At 43.5% G+C, this 21775-nt stretch overlaps 1 protein-coding gene across 1 annotated transcript in view; it reads right to left on the minus strand.

Moving 5' to 3' along the window:
- The window catches only part of LOC112235569 (probable global transcription activator SNF2L2), a 163921-nt gene that overhangs the window by 128075 nt on the left and 14071 nt on the right, over window positions 1–21775 (minus strand). The window contains 2 exon segments of the mRNA XM_042331165.1: window positions 2160–2292; window positions 2467–2693. Of these exon segments, the coding sequence (XP_042187099.1) occupies window positions 2160–2292; window positions 2467–2661 (328 nt within the window). The 5' untranslated portion in view covers window positions 2662–2693.

Raw genomic sequence — 21775 nt, forward strand, 5'->3', positions numbered from 1 at the left:
GACTACCACCCCTCACCTAAATGGGCTCCAGACTACCACCCCTGCCCTAACCCTAACACCCCTCCCTAACCCTACCACCCCTCCCCTAACTGGGCTCCTGACTACCACCCCTCCTCTAACCCTACCACCCCTCCCCTAACTGGGCTCCTGACTACCACCCCTCCCCTAACTGGGCTCCTGACTACCACCCCTCCTCTAACCCTACCACCCCTCCCTAACTGGGCTCCTGACTACCACCCCTCCCCTAACTGGGCTCCTGACTACCACCCTGACTACCACCCCCCTCCCCTAACCCCACCACCCCTCCACTAACTGGGCTCCTGACTACCACCCCTCAACTAACTGGCGTCCCGACCACGACCCCTCAACTAACTGGGCTCCCGACCACCCCTCAACCTCCCCCTCCCCTAACCCTACCACCCTACCACCCCCTAACTGGGCTCCCGACTACCACCCCTCAACAAACTGGGCTCCCGACTACGACCCCTCAACTAACTGGGCTCCCGACCACCACCCCTCAACTAACTGGCGTCCCGACCACCACCCCTCAACTAACTGGGCTCCCGACCACCCCTCCCCTAACCCTACCACCCCTCCCCTAACTGGGCTCCCGACTACCACCCCTCAACAAACTGGGCTCCCACCCTACCACCCCTCAACTAACTGGGCTCCCGACCACCACCCCTCAACTAACTGGCGTCCCGACCACGATCCCTCAACTAACTGGGCTCCCGACCACCCCTCCCCTAACCCTACCACCCCTCAACTAACTGGGCTCCTGACTACCACCCCTCACCTAAATGGGCTCCAGACTACCACCCCTGCCCTAACCCTAACACCCCTCCTCTAACCCTACCACCCCTCCCCTAACTGGGCTCCTGACTACCACTGGGCCCTCCCCTAACTGGGCTCCTGACTACCACCCCTCCTCCCTAACCCTACCACCCCTCTCCCAACTGGGACCTGACTACCACCCCTCCCCTAACCCTACCACCCCTAACCCTACCACCCCTCCCTAATCCTACCACCCCTCCTTTAAACCTACCACCCCTCCCCCAACTGGGCTCCTGACTACCACCCCTCCCCTAACCCTAACACCCCTCCCTAACCCTAACACCCCTCCCCTAACTGGGCTCCCGACTACCACCCCTCCCCCAACTGGGCTCCTGACTACCACCCCTCCCATAATCCTACCACCCCTCCCCTAACCGAGCTCCCGAGTGGGGCAGCGGTCTAAGGCACTGCATCGCAGCGCTAGAGGTGTCACACATGAACCCTCAATGTATTTATACATATTGTTTTACAGAAAGTGAATAGATTAATTGATAACGACAAAGTCACACGTTGTATAAGATTACTTCCCAAGGAAAGTCTAATTTCTTTGACTCCTTGACTTTAGCTCAGCTTCTGAATGTCAGAGACAAACCAAAGACACGCATCAAAGTCAGGTATTCCTCTGACATTTTACAGCTTTTTTCTAAACTAAAGCAATGCAGATTTATGCATTTTTTTATTGGTATAAAAAAAAATGCAAATTGTTTTAAAAAATGATGATATATATATATATATATATATATATATATACATACACACACACATGTACACTGAGTGTACAAATCATTAAGAACACCCGCTCTTTCCATGACAGACTGACCAGACGAATCCAGGTGAAAGCTATGAGCCCTTACTGATGTAACTTGTTAAATCCACTTCAATCAGTGTAGATGAAGAGGAGACCGGTTAAAGGATTTTAAACCTTGAGACATGGATTGTTTGTGTGCCATTCAGAGGGTGAATGGGCAAGAAAAAAGATGTAGCTGCCTTTGAACGGCAAAAGGGGGGCGCACCGGTTTGAGTGTATCAAGAACTGCAACGCTGCTGGGTTTTTCACTCTCAACAGTTTCCTTTGTGTATCAAGAATGGGCCACCACCCAAATGACATCCAGCAAACTTGACAACTGTGGGAAGCATTGGAGTCAACATGGGTCAGCATCCATATGAAATGCTTTCGACACCTTGTAGAACAAATTGATGCTGTTCTGAGGGCAAAAGGGGGTGCAACTCCATATTAGGAAGGTGTTCCTAATGCTTTGTACACTCAGTGTATATAGCTTTCTACATTACTGTATTTGCTGTGCTGTGTTTTGTCGCTGTGTTACCTTGGTTGATGTGCTGGTCCAGAGGGCTCTGTGAAGGGCCCATTCCGCTGTGTAGTGCCCTCATCCCAACTCCCTTCATCTGGCCATAGTTCGTCTCATCTCCCATCCCCTTCTCATCAACGCCCTCCATCGGCTGGAAACACATTCACATCAACCTGGGATACTGTGGCTCGCCTTTAGTGAAGTGCATTGCGCACATATCATACAATTACATATAGTCATTCAATAGGATATCTGTGGCATATTTTATATACTGTATCATACAGCAACTTCAGCACTGTGGGTGTGTTGTAGTGTTGAGGATTACCTGGTGCATGGGGAGCATGGTGTCCTGGAGGTAGTCCCCAGCCCCCTGCCCCTGTAGGCTGGGGGGTCCGCTGGGGGGTCCGCTGGGGGGTCCGGAGCTAGGGGAGGGGCCTGGTCCTGGGGACCGGCCTGGGCACGGAGAGGGACCCGGGTGGGGCTGGGACATACCACCCGCATGCTCCGTAGGGGTGGACATCTACTGATCTACTGGCTGGCTGACTGACTGTACTACACCGGAGTGGAGGAAGTTTAGTCATTACATTTATTTCATCATTTTGTTGTTATTGATTTGTTTATTATTGATAAACCACATATAAATGTTTTTTACTTTCTGTAAGTCAGCTTGATATTTCAGACACTAATCATTATTGGTAATTGCGAATAGACATCAAATAATAGGCTATACATCAAAATAGGTCACTACACATCATAGGATGAGTATTTCTAATAAAATAAGTGTGAATTTTTAGATGATACGACTAAACAGTGTGGAGCAATTCCACAGTAACAGAATGATGCTGAAACTCAGATTTTTCACTTCAAATGTATGTCAAACCATTCAACTCTATGCACAAGGATTACATTTAACAATTTCCACTGTTAAAAGTAGTGCCATCATTCTGTTTCCAAATGGAGCAAATGTAACTCAAAGTCTGTTCAAAAACATTGAACAACATTTTAGGGAAACGAGTAGTTCAGTACAAACCGTAACACAACATAGCAAACGTTTCATGAAAGTGAACTGACCCCATGTAGTAGTTTGGGGTCAGACCAAGCCCCCAGCGGTGTTCAAGTAAATGTGTTTTTGGAAAATGTGCACTGGAAATTGTTAAACGTAGTCCTTGTGCATACACTGGTATAGTTTGTTTAACTTTGCAATCATTGGTTTTGTTTACATCATTCTGTTATCGTGGAATGTCCCTGTGATTTAAAAAAAACGGGTAGGAAAACACAGGGTTTGAAACAGCAGAAGCAGAGTAGCCGAGCGTCTACATTTGCATAAAAATGTCCTGATTTAACCCAACACGCCTCCTCCCAGCTGACTGACCTGTCAACACGTGCATTTGCGAAGTGTTTCATTAAGATCAAGGGAAGGTGTAGTTAGATAAATATCTTTATTTAATTTACTGTAGCTACGCATATTACCCGCATAACTGGATTATCGAATGTGTGAGCTTTAATGGCGCATAGTTTCGTCAATTTCAACCAAAATTGCTTTGTTTAGTAGCTTAGTGAAGCAAACCAAAGTACGCATACGTCTAAGTCACCTAAACAACGTAGCGGCTTTACACAAGACAATACAAATGGCGAAGATAACGGTTTGGCATGTTTTTTATCACATGCTGAAAACGAGGACGGTCGAGCTGAGCTGTCATTTCCTGACCAAAAATGTAATCTGAAAGCAGGCCTCAACTTTTGCAGGTCTGTCAACGCTGTTGCAAAGTAGCTATTTATTTCATAAACATTTGTCATCTCAACTCGCTAAAAAAAAGTGTCTATGTTAATACGCGGATGCATGGAATGATGGCAAAGCATTTACGTTCTTGTTAAAAATGGATCAAATCGTGTACAGATGTTGGGGGACGAGCAGCGCTGATTGGATCACTCCTTCCCTGAACGACCGTTTCCCTGCTCAACTTCTAATATGGTGGCCGTTGCTATCAACCAAAATAAACCGTCAGGGACGGGAAATAAAAGTTGACATGTGAAATGTGATCACGCAGAATAAATGACATTTATTAGGATTTACTAAACTGTTTTTTTTAACCCCCCCAACTCATGATATAAAAAACGGATAATTCAACAGAACGAATAGTGGCTAACGGTAGTTAACAGTAGCTAGCTAAGTTAGCTAGCTAGCAAAAGCATGCCACCAACTTCAAATCAAATGTACTGTAACCTACTACTAACAAGCTAGTTAGCAACGTAACGGCCAATAAACATTCGGTATAACTATTTGTCAAATACAGTAAACTTGAACTCTATTTACCTTACGGTAGACTAAACGGAATTCAGTCTAAAATATATATATATATTTCTGCTTTAAAATATGACTGCCATCTGTACGGTCCCTCCCTCTCTGTTTTTTTGACGTCTCAAGTTCAGGCTCTTCTGATTTGCCGACACCGCATGAAAATACCACCAAACTGTAAAATGATTGGTTAAAGAATACATCAGTTATTACTTTCTCCGTTCTAAGGCGGGACTAATGTTCAGAAATCACTGAGAAAAAAAGTGTATTCGTGCGTGTGGAAAACTCGTTATTACAGTGCCCGCTCTGACAAAGTTTCCAACGTAATGTTACAAAACATGCCAAATAAATACATCGAAATTAAATTAAAAACGTGCTCCTCTCGAACCACATCATTCACTATTCACAAAGGCTGTGTAGCTTTGTCTATTCCTTGACTTTCCCGAAGGAGCTGTGCTGTGTGCATGTACCATTGCAAAAGCCACTGATAATTATATGTAAGTCTAGACATCTTTCTGTTGTTGTTTCTTGTTGTAAAACTACATATCCCAACATTCAAATATTTGATTAAATAGGAAATTAATGTGATTATGTGGCAAATGGTGAACATGCCAGAACAGCATTATAGTAGGCCTACTGTGATTATCTGGTCAAGTGTTTAGTTTTCGTTAATATAAACAAAACATCTGATAGAATATCTAGAGCCAGGAGTTTTTCCTAACCACATGACCTGATGAGGGTTAACTCCTGGATAGATAGGCCTGCTATAGAGTGACGGTCTGTAGACCTGATGAGGGTTAACTATTGGATAGATAGGCCTGCTATAGAGTGACGGTCTGTAGACCTGATGAGGGTTAATTCCTAGATAGTTAGGCCTGCTATAGAGAGCAAACCAGTGACCATCTGTAGATGAGCACAAATTTGTTAGAAGTGAAATTACAATATAGCTGCTCTACCACATAAAACCACTAGAGGGCAACATTGGCTAACATTTACCTGGAACTTTAGCATCAGAGTTGGGCACACACGAGGCTACAGCAGGCTAGGACGGAATTTCACCAATTACAACAAGTAGCCACCACACCATAAACAGCCTGTAAGTTAGTCCAGCTGCTGCCTCCCTAACTACCTTCCCACCTGTGTCTGCCTACCTGCCTCCCTACCTCCATCCCTGCCTCCCTCCCTACCTGCCTCCCAACCTACCAACCTACCTTCCTCCTTCCCTCCCTCCCTATCTCCCTACCTACCTGCCTCCCTTCCAGCCTGTAAATTAGTCCATCTGCTGCCTCCCTAACTACCTTCCCACCTGTGTCTGCCTGCCTGCTTCCCTTCCTACCTGCCTCCCTCCCTGCCTGCCTCTCTACCAACCTACCTACCTACCTACCTACCTACCTACCTACCTACCTACCTACCTGCCTTCCTACCTACCTGCCTGTCTTCCTCCCTCCTTACCTGCTTCCCTACCTGCTTCCCTGCCTACCTGCTTCCCTGCCTACCTGCCTCCCTACCTCTATCCCTGCCTCCCTCCCTACCTACCTGCCTCCAAACCTACCTTCCTCCTTCCTTCCCTCCCTGTCTCCCTACCTACTTGCCAACCTACCTTTCCGCCTCCCTACCTACCTGCCTGCCATGTTGGACAGTAGAGAGAGCAACCAGAGAACTGTAAGCTCTAAACCAACATGTCATGTTTAGAGTGATGAGGTGAAACCACCATTTAAATCTCATTCAGCCTAATGAGAAGATAAAAGGCGGGAGATGCAAATAGCCCATCAACAGGGTCGCTCACATTTGCATTCCCTGACATCAGAAACTTTGTTGATGATCTCACACAAACACACAGCTGTCTTCACAGGTGATTTATATGGTTAAACTTGAAAAGCAAACCAAAAAATGTACCTATCTTTATTAAATATGCAATTTTACATTTACTTGACCATGCCCACATTGAAATATATTATAGATATTATTATATATTACAGATATTTAACATTTAACAGAGTAAAAAATACTTCAAGTTTGCAGTATGGTCCATGTCTCAGAAGATAAACAACATATTCTCACCTTTTTACTGTGGTTTAATATTTGGTCCACATACCCGAAAATGTTCAAACAGTACAATATGACAGGCCTCCTGAATAGTGCAGTGGTCTAAGGCACTGCATCACAGGCTGTGTCACAACCTGCCATGACCGGGAGCCCCAAAGGGCGGCGCACAATTGGCCCAGCACCGTCCAGGTTAGGGGAGGGTTTGGCCGGGAGGCTTTCCTTGGCTCAGATCTATTATAATTGTGCTGGAGGGGATGGCTGCCATTTAATGGACTCCTAACCAACTGTGCTATTTTGTTTGTTTTGTCAAATTGTTTGTAACTCATTTTGTTCATAATCTCTTATGATGGAAAAGAGCTTCTGGACATCAGAACAGAAATTACTCACCTCGAACTGGACAAAGATTTTTTGTTTAACGAGTCCAACGGGAATTATGTACTGCTTTGTCAAAACAAGGCCAAAATCCCTGTCTTCTCCGTGAAGAGAAGAAGAAAAAGGGGAAGGAGGTGTTGCCTTGTAAGAGTTTGCAGACGAGTAAATAAGCCACCACTTCCCTCCGTATTACTGGCCAACGTCATTGGAAAACGAACTGAACGATCTACAATTAAGACGATCCTACCAGCGGGACATTAAAAACTGTAGTATCTTATGTTTCACCGAGACGTGGCTGAACGACGACACAGATAATATAGGAGCTGGCTGGCTTCTCCATGCATCAGCAGGACAGAGCTTCTACGTCTGGTAAAACGAGGGGAGGGGGTGTGTGTCTATTTGTCAATAACTGCTGGTGCGCAATGTCTAATATTAAGAAGTCTCGAGGTACTGCTCACCTGAGGTAGAGTACCTCATAATAACCTGTAGACCACACTATCTACCAAGAGAGTTCTCATCTATTTACCACCACAGACCGATGCTGGCACTAAGACCACACTCAATGAGCTGTATAAGGTCATAAGCAAACAAGAAAATGCTCATCCAGAAGCTGCTCTCCTAGTGGCTGGGGACTTTAATGCAGGAAAACTTAAATGCATTTTACCTCATTTCTACCTGCATGTCACATGTGCAACCAGAGGAAAAAAACTCTAGACCACCTTTATTTCACACACAGACACACAGACACACATTCAAAGCTCTCCCTCACCCTCCATTTGGCAAATCTGACCCTAATTCATTTAAACGTATTAACCCTCGCCAGTCTGCTGGCCCAGATGGCTCCCTATCCGTGTCCATCAGAGCATGCGTAGAACAGCTGGCTGGTGTGTTTACGGACATATTCAATCAATCCCTATCCCAGTCTGCTGTTCCTACATGCTTCAAGAGGACCACCCTAAGAAAGCTAAGGTAACTGAGCTAAACGACTATCGCCCCGTAGCACTTCCGTCATCATGAAGTGCTTTGAGAGACTAGTCAAGGACCATATCACCTCCACCCTACCTGACACCCTAGACCCACTCCAATTTGCTTACCGCCCAAATAGGTCCACAGACGATGCAATCTCAACCACACTGCACACTGCCCTAACCCATCTGGACCAGAGGAATACCTATGTAAGAATGCTGTTCATTGACTACAGCTCAGCATTTAACACCATAGTACCCTCCAAACTCGTCATTAAGCTCGAGACCCTGGGTCTCGACCCTGCCCTGTGCAACTGGGTCCTGGACTTTCTGACAGGCCGCCCCCAGGTGGGCTCTCAGCCCCCTCCTGTATTCCCTGTTCACCCATGACTGCGTGGCCATGCACGCCTCCAACTCAATCATCAATTTTGCAAACGACACAACAGTGGTAGGCTGGATTACCAACAACGATGAGTCGGCCTACAGGGAGAAGGTGAGGGCCCTCAGAGTGTGGTGTCAGGAAAATAACCTCACACCTAACGTCAACAAAACAAAGGAGATGATCGTGGACTTCAGGAAATGGGTTTGAAAACTATTACAGACTACTAAGGGAAATCCAGCGGCGAGCTGCCCAGTGACGTGAGCCTACCAGGCAAGTTAAATGCTTTTTAGGCTCGCTTGGAGGCAAGCAACACTGAAGCAAGGTCAGCATTCACTTAGCTGTGGGACCAGATGGATTACCAGGACTCAAAGCATGTACCAACTGGGTCTTCACTGGCATTTTCATGCTCTGACTGACCAAGTCAGAGACCACCTTTATTTCACACACAGACACACAGATACATAGACACGCATTCAAAGCTCTCCCTCACCCTCCATTTGGCAAATCTGACCCTAATTAATTTAAACGTATTAACCCTCGCCAGTCTGCTGGCCCAGATGGCTCCCTATCCGCGTCCTTTTTACCTACTTTTTGCAAACAGACCCCCTGTGCCCAAGAAAGCAAAGGTAACCTGCCTCGTAGCACTCATATCAGTAGCAATGAAGTGCTTGTCATGGCACAGCATCCTCACGGATACCCTAGAAACACAGATGACACACTCTCTATTGCACTCCACACTGCCCTTTCCCACCTGGACTAATTCTTTTTATTTAACAAGTCAGTTAAGAACAAATTCTTATTTTAAATGACAGTTTAGGAACAGTGGGTTAACTGCCTTGTTCAGGGGCAGAACAGATTTGTACCTTGTCAGCTCAGGGATTTGATCTTGCAACCTTTCGGTTGCAAGTCCACCACTCTAACCACTAGGCTACCTACTGCCCCACTAAAGCAACACGTTAGAATGCTGTCCATTGACTACAGCTCAGCGTTCAACACCATAGTGTCGAACGCAGAGCTAAGGATCCTGGACTAAACACCTCCCACTGCAACAGTTAACCCACTCTTACTAGGCTGTCATTGAAAATAAGAATTTGTTCTTAACTGACTTTCCTAGTTAAATAAAGGTCAAATAAAAAATCTATATTCTATGTTCGGGAGTCATAAGTTTGAGCTTGGCGCCATTCTTCCTCCACTTGGTCCTTCCACTGTCACTGATATAAGTTTGGGTTTTCTTCTGCCCTGAGCTTTTGTCATCTGTTTTCAAAAGTCCCGCTCTCAGCAGGAGGAGAGGGCGGGGCTGTCTGACATCACCAGAAATTGTGATCAAACTTGAGTCATAATATGATCTGGAATGTGTCCCAGTGATCTCTTGTTCACTTTCCTTCATGGACCTGAAAGAAAATGATTGGTATATGGAAACTTCCTCTAGTCTAGCTATCCCATGCCAATACTAATCCAATGCTCTTCTTGGGAGTAGTGAACGAGACACACTTGAATAAATCTGTCCCTTGTACTTATCTCCGAATCGCTTTATTTTAATCACTTTGAAGTGAGAATTAAGCTTTCACCCATTCCCATATCAGTTAAACCAGAAAAGAACAGGTGCTCAGTCTTGCTTTCATTCTTCATTATTTATCTATGGATATCTGAGCTTTATAAATATGATTTCAGATGAGATTATGGATAGAGAAATACACAAAACAAATGCTATCACATGGCTCATCATGAATAAAGGTATTTTCATTTAGCAGTAGGTTATAATCCTAGTAACATGTTACCAGATTTCCTGTTATACAGTGTTCATGTATTTAAACTACAATACACAGCAATCTCTGCTGGGATATTTTGAGTAGAAGTAAACAAATTAAAGAATGGTGCTTAGATGTATAGGCGAGCCTAACTTTCTTGATTTTCTTAGTTTATGATGGAGGACTCAATATATATTATATAGACTACTACTATAACTACTCCGTTGACCTTAAGAATCCCATCACACCCCAGACACTCAGGGCATCTACGAACATTTGAATAATAAACCAGACAAGTAAATAAGCAAAACCCATGGCTAAACTTACTAGGACATCCCTGTCTGACAACACTCTTTCTCATATCTAACCCTAACCTCATCCTTTTATATATTGATCTAATAGACCAGGATGTACTCCAGGTTCCTGAATGTAAATGCAATCAAATAAATGTTAATCCACTGCCTCAGAGGTTTGGTCCAGGACCGACCAGGAAGAGTCTAGCCCACAGAGGTTTGGTCCAGGACCGACCAGGAAGAGTCTAGCCCACAGAGGTTTGGTCCAGGACCGACCAGGAAGAGTCTAGCCCACAGAGGTTTGGTCCAGGACCGACCAGGAAGAGTCTAGCCCTCAGAGGTTTGGTACAGGACCGACCAGGAAGAGTCTCAGCCCACAGAGGTTTGGTCCAGGACCGACCAGGAAGAGTCTAGCCCACAGAGGTTTGGTCCAGGACCGACCAGGAAGAGTCTAGCCCACAGAGGTTTGGTCCAGGACCGACCAGGAAGAGTCTAGCCCACAGTCCTTTGACAGTAAAAAGATTAATGGTTGTGGTTCCCATTCACCTTGAAACCCGGTGAAGGGCTAAGGACTCTTCCATGAAATTATTCAAAGTCCATTGACCCTATTAAAATTAATTGGGCAAGCGATGGCACATTAAACATGACAGACCTATTGACCTACATACCTACAGACTTATTTATTTTTATTTATTTTGTTTAACCTTTATTTAACTAGGTAAGTCAGTTCAGAACAAATTTTTATTTACAATGACGGCCTACCAGAAGGCAAAAGGCCTCCTGCGGGGACAGGGGCTGGGATTAAAAATTAAAAATATATAAATATAGGACAAAACACACATCACAACAAGAGAGACACCATAACACTACATAAAGAGAGACCTAAGACAACAAAATAGCATGGTAGCAACACAACACGACAACAACAGGGTAGCAGCACAACATGGCAGCAGCACAACATGACAACAACATGGTAGCAACACAACATGACAACAACATGGTAGCAACACAACATGACAACAACATGGTAGCAACACAACATGGTAGCATCACAACATGGTAGAAGCAGAAAACATGGTACAAACATTATTGGGCACAGACAACAGCACAAAGGGCAAGAAGGTAGAGACAACAATACATCATGAAAAGCAGTCACAACTATCTTTAAGACCTATAGACCTACAGGCTACTAGACCTATAGACCTATAGACTTACAGGATTATAGACCTATAGACTTACAGGCAACTAGACCTATAGACCTATAGACTTACAGGCTACTAGACCTATAAACCTATAGACTTACAGGCTACTAGACCTATAGACTTACAGGCTACTAGACCTATAGACTTACAGTATACTAGACCTATACACCTACAGGCACCTAGAGCTATAGACCTATAGACCTACAGGCTACTAGACCTATAGACTTACAGGCTACTAGACCTATAGACTTACAGGCTACTAGACCTATAGACTTACAGGCTACTAGACCTATAGACTTACAGGCTACTAGACCTATAGACCTACATGATTATAGACCTATAGACTTACAGGCTACCAGACCTATAGACTTACAGTATACTAGACCTATAGACCTACAGGCTACTAGACCTATAGACCTATAGACCTACAGGCTACTAGACCTATAGACTTACAGTATACTAGACCTATAGACTTACAGGCTACTAGACCTATAGACTTACAGGCTACTAGACCTATAGATTTACAGGCTACTAGACCTATAGAATTACAGGCTACTAGACCTATAGACTTACAGGCTACTAGACCTATAGACTTACAGGCTACTAGACCTATAGACCTACAGGCTACTAGACCTATAGACCTACAGGCTACTAGACCTATAGACTTACAGGATACTAGACCTATAGACCTACAGGCTACTAGACCTATAGACTTACAGTATACTAGACCTATAGACCTACAGGCTACTAGACCTATAGACCTACAGGCTACTAGACCTATAGACTTACAGGATACTAGACCTATAGACTTACAGGCTACTAGACCTATAGACTTACAGGCTACTAGACCTATAGACTTACAGGCTACTAGACCTATAGACTTACAGGCTACTAGACCTATAGACTTACAGGCTACTAGACCTATAGACCTACAGGATTATAGACCTATAGACTTACAGGCTACTAGACCTATAGACCTATAGACTTACAGGCTACTAGACCTATAGACTTACAGTATACTAGACCTATAGACCTATAGACTTACAGGCTACTAGACCTATATACCTATAGACTTCCAGTATACTAGACCTATAAACCTATAGATTTACAGGCTTCTAGACCTATAGACTTACAGGCTACTAGACCTATAGACTCACAGGCTACTAGACCTATAGACCTATAGACTTGCAGTATACTAGACCTATAGACCTACAGGCTACTAGACCTATAGACTTACAGGCTACTAGACCTATAGACCTACAGTATACTAGACCTATAGACTTACAGGCTACTAGACCTATAGACCTACAGTATACTAGACCTATAGACTTACAGGCTACTAGACCTATAGACCTACAGTATACTAGACCTATAGACTTACAGGCTACTAGACCTATAGACTTACAGGATACTAGACCTATAGACCTACAGGCTACTAGACCTATAGACCTACAGGCTACTAGACCTATAGACTTACAGGCTACTAGACCTATAGACCTATAGACTTGCAGTATACTAGACCTATAGACTTACAGGCTACTAGACCTATAGACTTACAGGCTACTAGACCTATAGACCTACAGTATACTAGACCTATAGACCTACAGTATACTAGACCTATAGACCTACAGTATACTAGACCTATAGACTTACAGGCTACTAGACCTATAGACTTACAGGCTACTAGACCTATAGACCTACAGGCTACTAGACCTATAGACCTACAGGCTACTAGACCTATAGACTTACAGGCTACTAGACCTATAGACCTATAGACTTGCAGTATACTAGACCTATAGACTTACAGGCTACTAGACCTATAGACTTACAGTATAATAGACCTATAGACCTACAGGCTACTAGACCTATAGACCTACAGTATACTAGACCTATAGACCTACAGTATACTAGACCTATAGACCTACAGGCTACTAGACCTATAGACCTATAGACCTACAGGCTACTAGACCTATAGACCTATAGACCTACAGGCTACTAGACCTATAGACCTACAGGCTACTAGACCTATAGACCTACAGGCTACTAGACCTATAGACTTACAGGATACTAGACCTATAGACCTACAGGCTACTAGACCTATAGACCTACAGGCTACTAGACCTATAGACCTATAGACTTACAGGCTACTAGACCTATAGACCTACAGTATACTAGACCTATAGACCTACAGTATACTAGACCTATAGACCTATAGACTTACAGGCTACTAGACCTATAGACTTACAGGCTACTAGACCTATAGACTTACAGGCTACTAGACCTATAGACTTACAGGCTACTAGACCTATAGACCTACAGGCTACTAGACCTATAGACTTACAGGCTACTAGACCTATAGACTTACAGGCTACTAGACCTATAGACTTACAGGCTACTAGACCTATAGACCTACAGGCTACTAGACCTATAGACCTACAGTATACTAGACCTATAGACCTACAGTATACTAGACCTATAGACCTACAGTATACTAGACCTATAGACCTACAGTATACTAGACCTATAGACTTACATGTTTACAGATAGATGTTAGATGTTTATAGATGGGCTTTACCTAGCATGGACTTGTAGATGACCTGGAGCCAGTGGGTTTGGCGACGAATATGTAGCGAGGGCCAGACAACGAGAGCATACAGGTCGCAGTGGTGGGTGGTATAAGGGGCTTTGGTGACAAAACGGATGGCACCGTGATAGACTGCATCCAGTTTGCTGAGTAGAGTATTGGAAGCTATTTTGTAAATGACATCGGCGAAGTTGAGGATTGGTAGGATAGTCAGTTTTATGAGGGTATGTTTGGCAGCATGGGTGAAGGAGGCTTTGTTTCGAAATAGGAAGCTGATTCAAGATTTCATTTTGGATTGGAGATGTTTAGTATGAGTCTGGAAGGAGAGTTTACAGTCTAGCCAGACACCTAGGTATTTATAATTGTCCACACGTCAGAACCGTCCAGAGTAGTGATGCAGTCGGGCAGCGAACGGATGAAAGTCATGCTTTTGGTTTCATAGGGTTTAAGAGCAATTGGAGGCCACGGAAGGAGTGCTGTATGGCATTGAAGGTTGACAATGTAGTATGAATTGTGTCATAATACTGAATGAAACTGAGGAGATGCACTCAGACCAGCCTTTGTGATTGAACTTTAAACAAAATATTTGACCTTTATTTAACTATGCAAGTCAGTTAAAAACTTCTTCGGGATGTCCCTTCCACGGGACGGTTGAGCTAACGTAGGCTAATGCGATTAGTACATGGTTGTAAGTAACAAGACAATTTCCCAGGACATAGACATGTCTGATATTGGCAGAAAGCTTAACTTCTTGTTAATCTAACTGCACTGTCCAATTTACAGTAGCTATTACCGTGAAAGAACACCATACTATTGTTTGAGGAGAGTGCACAATTTTGAACATGAAAAATTATTAAAAAACAAATTAGGCACATTTGGGTTGTCTTGATACATTTTGAACAGAAATGCAATGGTTCATTGGATCAGTCCGGCATCAGCACATACACTGATGCCATCTCGTGGCCAAAATCTAAATTGGACCTGGGCTGGAATAATACATTATGTCCTGTCTCTTGCATTTCAAAGAGAATGGTACAAAAAAATACAAAAGAACAGTGTTACGTTCTGACCTTTATTTCCTTTGTTTTGTCGTTATTTAGTATGGTCAGGGTGTGAGTTGGGGTGGGCAGTCTAGGTTTGTTTTTCTATGATTTTGGGATTTCTATGTTTCGGCCTAGTATGGTTTTCAATCAGAGGCAGGTGTCATTAGTGGTCTCTGATTGAGAATCATACTTAGGTAGCCTGGGTTTCACTGTTTGTTTGTGGGTGATTGTCTATCTTAGTTTCTTGTGTTCAGCACAGTTCTCATTATAGCTTCACGGTCGTTATTCATTTATTGTTTTGTATAGTTTGTATTCACTGTTCAGTGCTTTCTTTAATTAAAAAATCATCAGGAACAGATACCACACTGCATTTTGGTCCGCTTCTTACGACGATCGTGACAAACGGTTGTTTTTTTCTTTGTATTATCTTTTACTAGATCTATTGTGTTATATTGTACTACATTCCTTTCACATTTCCACAAACTTCAAAGTGTTTCCTTTCAAATGGTATGAAGAATATGCATATCCTTGCTTCAGGTCCTGAGCTACAGGCAGTTAGATTTGGGCATGTCATTTTGAAAAAAAGGGGCTGATCCTTAAGCACTGTAACCAATTGCACAGCCTTTTCTTTAGTTAAGATGCCCAAATAATCATCTATAGTTGAAGGAATATATGAGACAAGTTGAGCAAACACATCATTTTCAATTGACTGAATTTTTGACAACATTTTCTCACGTTGGAGCTAAGCGGTAACACTTTGACTAAGAAGTTGAATAAACTAAAAAAAATACTGTGGAAACAGTTCTTTTTATTAATAAACAACTAGATGTTTTAAGCAGATTAGATAATAAGTCAATAACAATCACAATAATAACAATAAGTATCACAATGCATAATAATAATAAAAATAACAATAATAATAAAAAATAATAGGACCTACTAATAACAAGATAATTCACCTGCCTTTATTATATACAGTGTATATATTACAAAAACAAGCAGGCCAGTCTTTATCTTATAGCCTATTGAACAGCCCGCATTATTCATTTGAATTATCTTGAAATTATAGTATTTTTAAGACAATCATTATAGGTTATAATGCAATAAGCTATTGGAGCATATAAAGGAAACCAAAGCCACAATGTCACCTGTTCAGTATGTATGCTGCTGGACGGTGACTGTGATCTCCGAGGTGTCCGCTTGGCCTCCTCGTCCCAATAAACAGTTTCCTAAACATCCCTGATGGCCAATCCGCTGCTCCCTGCACCTCTCATCCCGTTTCACCTCATGGCCCCCTGACCACTGTTTATTATTTATTTACGCTCTTCAAGTCTTCCTCATGAAAGGGGAACTCGTTTTGATTTACGGGCAGGTGCACCATACCCTCCATCACTTGACCCGCTGATGCTCAATTTGCAAGAGGCTCTTTTCACTGGTCTCCCGGGAGCGCCATCTGATCGAGACAAGCAGCACGGAATCTTTTTCCAAGATGGTGCGGGGTCACGGAGGAGGCTGGGGGAGCGGGTGGGAGAGGAAGCGCTGTCAGAGAGCCGCTTTGTAGTTCTCTTTGTTGCAGGTGCTCTGCCACTCATTGTTAAACTCGCTGCTCTCTCTGCTCAATATTACTATAGCTATAGTTAGGCCTCTAGGAAACAGGACCGGAGCTGCTCTCTCTGCTCAATATTACTATAGCTATAGCTAGGCCTATAGGAAACAGGACCGGAGTTGCTCTCTCTGCTCAATATTACTATAGCTATAGCTAGGCCTATAGGAAACAGGACCGGAGTTGCTCTCTCTGCTCAATATTACTATAGCTATAGCTAGGCCTATAGGAAAGAGGACTGGAGCTCCTCTCTCCGCTCAATATTACTACCAACCTGATATCTGGTAGCCCACGACCAAAGGGCCAGAGTTATAGTTAGGGCCTATAGGGAGGATATAACTAGACCAGGACCAGAGTTATAGTTAGGATCTATAGGGAGGATATAACTAGACCAGGACCAGAGTTATAGTTAGGATCTATAGGGAGGATATAACTAGACCAATTTTTTATAGGTAGTATATTTGTACTAGGTAGAGATGGTAAAACTATAATGTTGTTCAAGGTTGATAGAGTAGCACTATAATGTAGGACTATGTAGAGATAGGACTATTATAGTAGGACTAGGTGGAGATAGGACTATTAAAGTAGGACTAGGTGGAGATAGTACTATTACAGTAGGACTAGGTGGAGATAGTACTATTATAGTAGTACTAGGTGGAGATAGTACTATTATAGTATGACTAGCTAGAGATAGGACTATTATAGTAGGACTAGGTGGACTAGGTAGAGATAGGACTAGGTAGAGATAGGACTATTATAGTAGGACTAGGTGGAGATAGTACTATTATAGAAGGACTAGGTAGAGATAGGACTATTATAGTATGACTAGATAGAGATAGGACTATTATAGTAGGAGTATAGAGGTAGGGCTATTACAGTAGAACTAGGTGGAGATAGAACTATTATAGAAGGACTAGGTAGAGATATGACTATTATAGTATGACTAGATAGAGATAGGACTATTATAGTATGACTAGATAGGGATAGGACTATTATAGTATGAGTATAGAGGTAGGGCTATTATAGTGGGACTAGGTGGAGATAGTACTATTGTAGTAGGACTAGCTAGAGTTAGGACTATTATAGTAGGACTAGGTGGAGATAGTACTATTATAGTAGGACTAGCTAGAGATAGGACTATTATAGGAGGACTAGGTGGAGATAGGACTATTATAGTAGGACTAGGTAGAGATAGTACTATTATAGTATGACTAGCTAGAGATAGGACTATTGTAGTAGGTCTAGGTGGAGATAGGAATATTATAGTAGGACTAGGTGGAGGTAGGACTATTATAGTTGGACTAGGTGGAGATAGTAATATTATAGTATGACCAGGTGGAGATAGTACTATTATAGTATGACTAGCTAGAGATAGGAATATTATAGTAGGACTAGGTCGAGGTAGGACTATTATAGTTGGACTAGGTGGAGATAGTACTATTATAGTAGGACTAGGTGGAGATAGTACTATTATAGTATGACTAGCTAGAGATAGGACTATTATAGTAGGACTAGGTGGAGATAGTACTATTATAGTAGGACTAAGTAGAGAGAGTACTATTATAGTATGACTAGCTAGAGATAGGACTATTATAGTATGACTAGATAGGGATAGGACTATTATAGTATGAGTATAGAGGTAGGGCTATTATAGTAGGACTAGGTGGAGATAGTACTATTATAGTATGACTAGCTAGAGATAGGACTATTATAGTAGGACTAGGTGGAGATAGGACTAGTATAGTAGGACTAGGTGGAGATAGTACTATTATAGTAGGACAGGGTGGAGAGAGTACTATTATAGTATGACCAGGTGGAGATAGTACTATTATAGTAGGACTAGGTGGAGATAGGAATATTATAGTAGGACTAGGTGGAGGTAGGTCTATTATAGTTGGACTAGGTGGAGATAGTACTATTATAGTAGGACTAGGTGGAGATGGTACTATTATAGTAGGACTAAGTAGAGAGAGTACGATTATAGTATGACTAGCTAGAGATAGGACTATTATAGTAGGACTAGGTGGATATAGGACTATTATAGTATGACTAGATAGAGATAGGACTATTATAGTATGACTAGATAGGGATATGACTATTATAGTATGAGTATAGAGGTAGGGCTATTATAGTAGGACTAGGTGGAGATAGTACAATTGTAGTAGGACTAGCTAGAGATAGGACTATTATAGTAGGACTAGGTGGAGATAGGACTAGTATAGTAGGACTAGGTGGAGATAGTACTATTATAGTAGGACAGGGTGGAGATAGTACTATTATAGTATGACCAGGTGGAGATAGTACTATTATAGTAGGACTAGGTGGAGATAGTACTATTATAGTAGGACTAGGTGGAGATAGTACTATTATAGTAGGAATAGGTGGAGATAGTACCATTATAGTAGGACTAGGTGGAGATAGGACTATTATAGTATGACTAGCTAGAGATAGGACTATTATAGTAGGACAAGGTGGAGATGGTACTATTATAGTAGGAATAGGTGGAGATAGTACTATTATAGTAGGACTGTCTCAGCCTCCAGTATTTATGCTGCAGTAGTTAATGTGTCGGGGGGCTGGGGTCAGTTTGTTATATCTGGAGTACCTCTCCTGTCCTATTCGGTGCCCTGTGTGAATCTAAGTGTGCGTTCTCTAATTCTCTCTTTCTCTCTCTCTCTCTCAGAGGACCTGAGCCCTAGGACGATGCCCCAGGACTACCTGACATGACGACTCCTTGCTGTCCCCAGTCCACCTGGCCGTGCTGCTGTTCCAGTTTCAACTGTTCTGCCTTATTATTATTCGACCATGCTGGTCATTTATGAACATTTGAACATCTTGGCCATGTTCTGTTATAATCTCCACCCGGCACAGCCAGAAGAGGACTGGCCACCCCACATATGCTCTCTCTAATTCTCTCTTTCTTTCTCTCTCTCGGAGGACCTGAGCCCTAGGACGATGCCCCAGGACTACCTGACATGACGACTCCTTGCTGTCCCCAGTCCACCTGGCCGTGCTGCTGTTCCAGTTTCAACTGTTCTGCCTTATTATTATTCGACCATGCTGGTCATTTATGAACATTTGAACATCTTGGCCATGTTCTGTTGTAATCTCCACCCGGCACAGCCAGAAGAGGACTGGCCACCCCACATAGCCTGGTTCCTCTCTAGGTTTCTTCCTAGGTTTTGGCCTTTTTAGGGAGTTTTTCCTAGCCACCGTGCTTCTACACCTGCATTGCTTGCTGTTTGGGATTTTAGGCTGGGTTTATGTACAGCACTTTGAGATATCAGCTGATGTACGAAGGGCTATATAAATACATTTGATTTGATTGATGACCTGGAGCCAGTGGTTCTGGCAATGAATATGTAGCGAGGACCAGCCGACTAGAGCATACAGGTCGCAGTGGTGGGTGGTATAAGGTGCTTTAGTAACAAAACGGATGGCACTGTGATAAACTGCAACCAGTTTGCTGAGTAGAGTATTGGAAGCTATTTTGTAGATGACATCGCCGAAGTCGAGGATGGGTAGGATAGTCAGTTTTACTAGGGTAAGTTTGGCGGCGTGAGTGAAGGAGGCTTTTTTGCAGAATAGAAAGCCGATTTTAGATTGGAGATGTTTGATATGAGTCTGGAAGGAGAGTTTACAGTCTTGCAAGACACCTAGGTACTTATAGATGTCCACATATTCTAGGTCGGAACCATCCAGGGTGGTGATGCTAGTCGGGCGTGCGGGTGCAGGCAGCGAACGGTTGAAAAGCATGCATTTGGCTTTACTAGCGTTTAAGAGCAGTTGGAGGCCACGGAAGGAGTGTTGTATGTCATTGAAGTGCTATCTAACCTCATTTGGAGGTTAGATAGCACAGTGTCCAAGGTAGGGCCAGAAGTATACAGAATGGTGTCGTCTGCGTAGAGGTGGTTCAGGGAATTGTCCGCAGCAAGAGCAACATCATTGATATATACAGAGAAAAGAGTGGGTCCGAGAATTGAACCCTGTGGCACCCCCATAGAGACTGCCAGAGGACCGGACAACATGCCCTCCGATTTGACACACTGAACTCTGTCTGCAAAGTAGTTGGTGAACCATAACAGTCCACCACCTCCCCTGGACGTCAAGAGTGGTCCCGCCAATGCCATCAGATCCCTACTGGGCTCCCGATGTCGTGGGGGTCAGCTCCAGTACCTGGTGGACCGGGAGGTGTACGGTCCAGAGGAGCGGTGTTGGGTTCCGGTGGAGGACATTCTGGATCAACATCAAACATTATTTCCACCTTCTCTGTCCAGACTGGCCCTCTCACCGCCCTCGCCGGCGTCGTCCTGTGGCTGTAGCCACATGTCGGGGTTGGTACTAAACACCACCATGTTTAGTTTTGCTCAGCCTAGATCAAGGCATAGACACGGTTTCAATGGGAATAGCTGCGCTGACTACACTGACTGCTAGTGGCAGACTCCACTAAGCTGGCAAGCTGGCCTGCTGCCTGGCCTGCGCCCTATCTTATTGTGGAGCTAGAGGAGTTATAGCCCTGTCTATGTTCATAGATAAGATGAGAGCACCCTTCCAGCTAGGATGGAGTCTGTCACTCCTCAGCAGGCCAGGCTTAGTCCTATTTTTGGATGAGTCCCAGAAATTGGGCCAATTATCTACAAATTCTATCTTTTGGGAGGGGCAGAAAACAGTTTAACCAACGATTGAGTTGTGAGAACGGTTTGTCCTACAAACTATTATGTCCACTCTATTGAAAGCTGAGACTCTCACGAACACGCTGGTGTTCTCTGTTTTGCTCCTCACAAGAATCATCTGAAGGTCCCCGGTACCAGTTTAAAAAATGTATGGAAGTATATATGAAGATAGTTTTGACAGGACTAAGACTCCCAGTTTAGACAGGACTAAGACTCCCAGTTTAGACAGGACTAAGACTCCCAGTTTAGACAGGACTAAGACTCCCAGTTTAAATAGAACTAAGACTCCCAGTTTAGGTTTTAGGATGATGTTAAGACTCTTTAATTCTTCATTATTTAACTCGGCAAGTCAGTTTAGAACAAATTGTTATTTACAATAACAGCCTACACCGGCCAAACCTGGACGGCACTGGGCCAATTGTGCGCC

This window comes from Oncorhynchus tshawytscha, linkage group LG12, assembly GCF_018296145.1.
Source record: "Oncorhynchus tshawytscha isolate Ot180627B linkage group LG12, Otsh_v2.0, whole genome shotgun sequence".
NCBI lineage: Eukaryota > Metazoa > Chordata > Actinopteri > Salmoniformes > Salmonidae > Oncorhynchus > Oncorhynchus tshawytscha.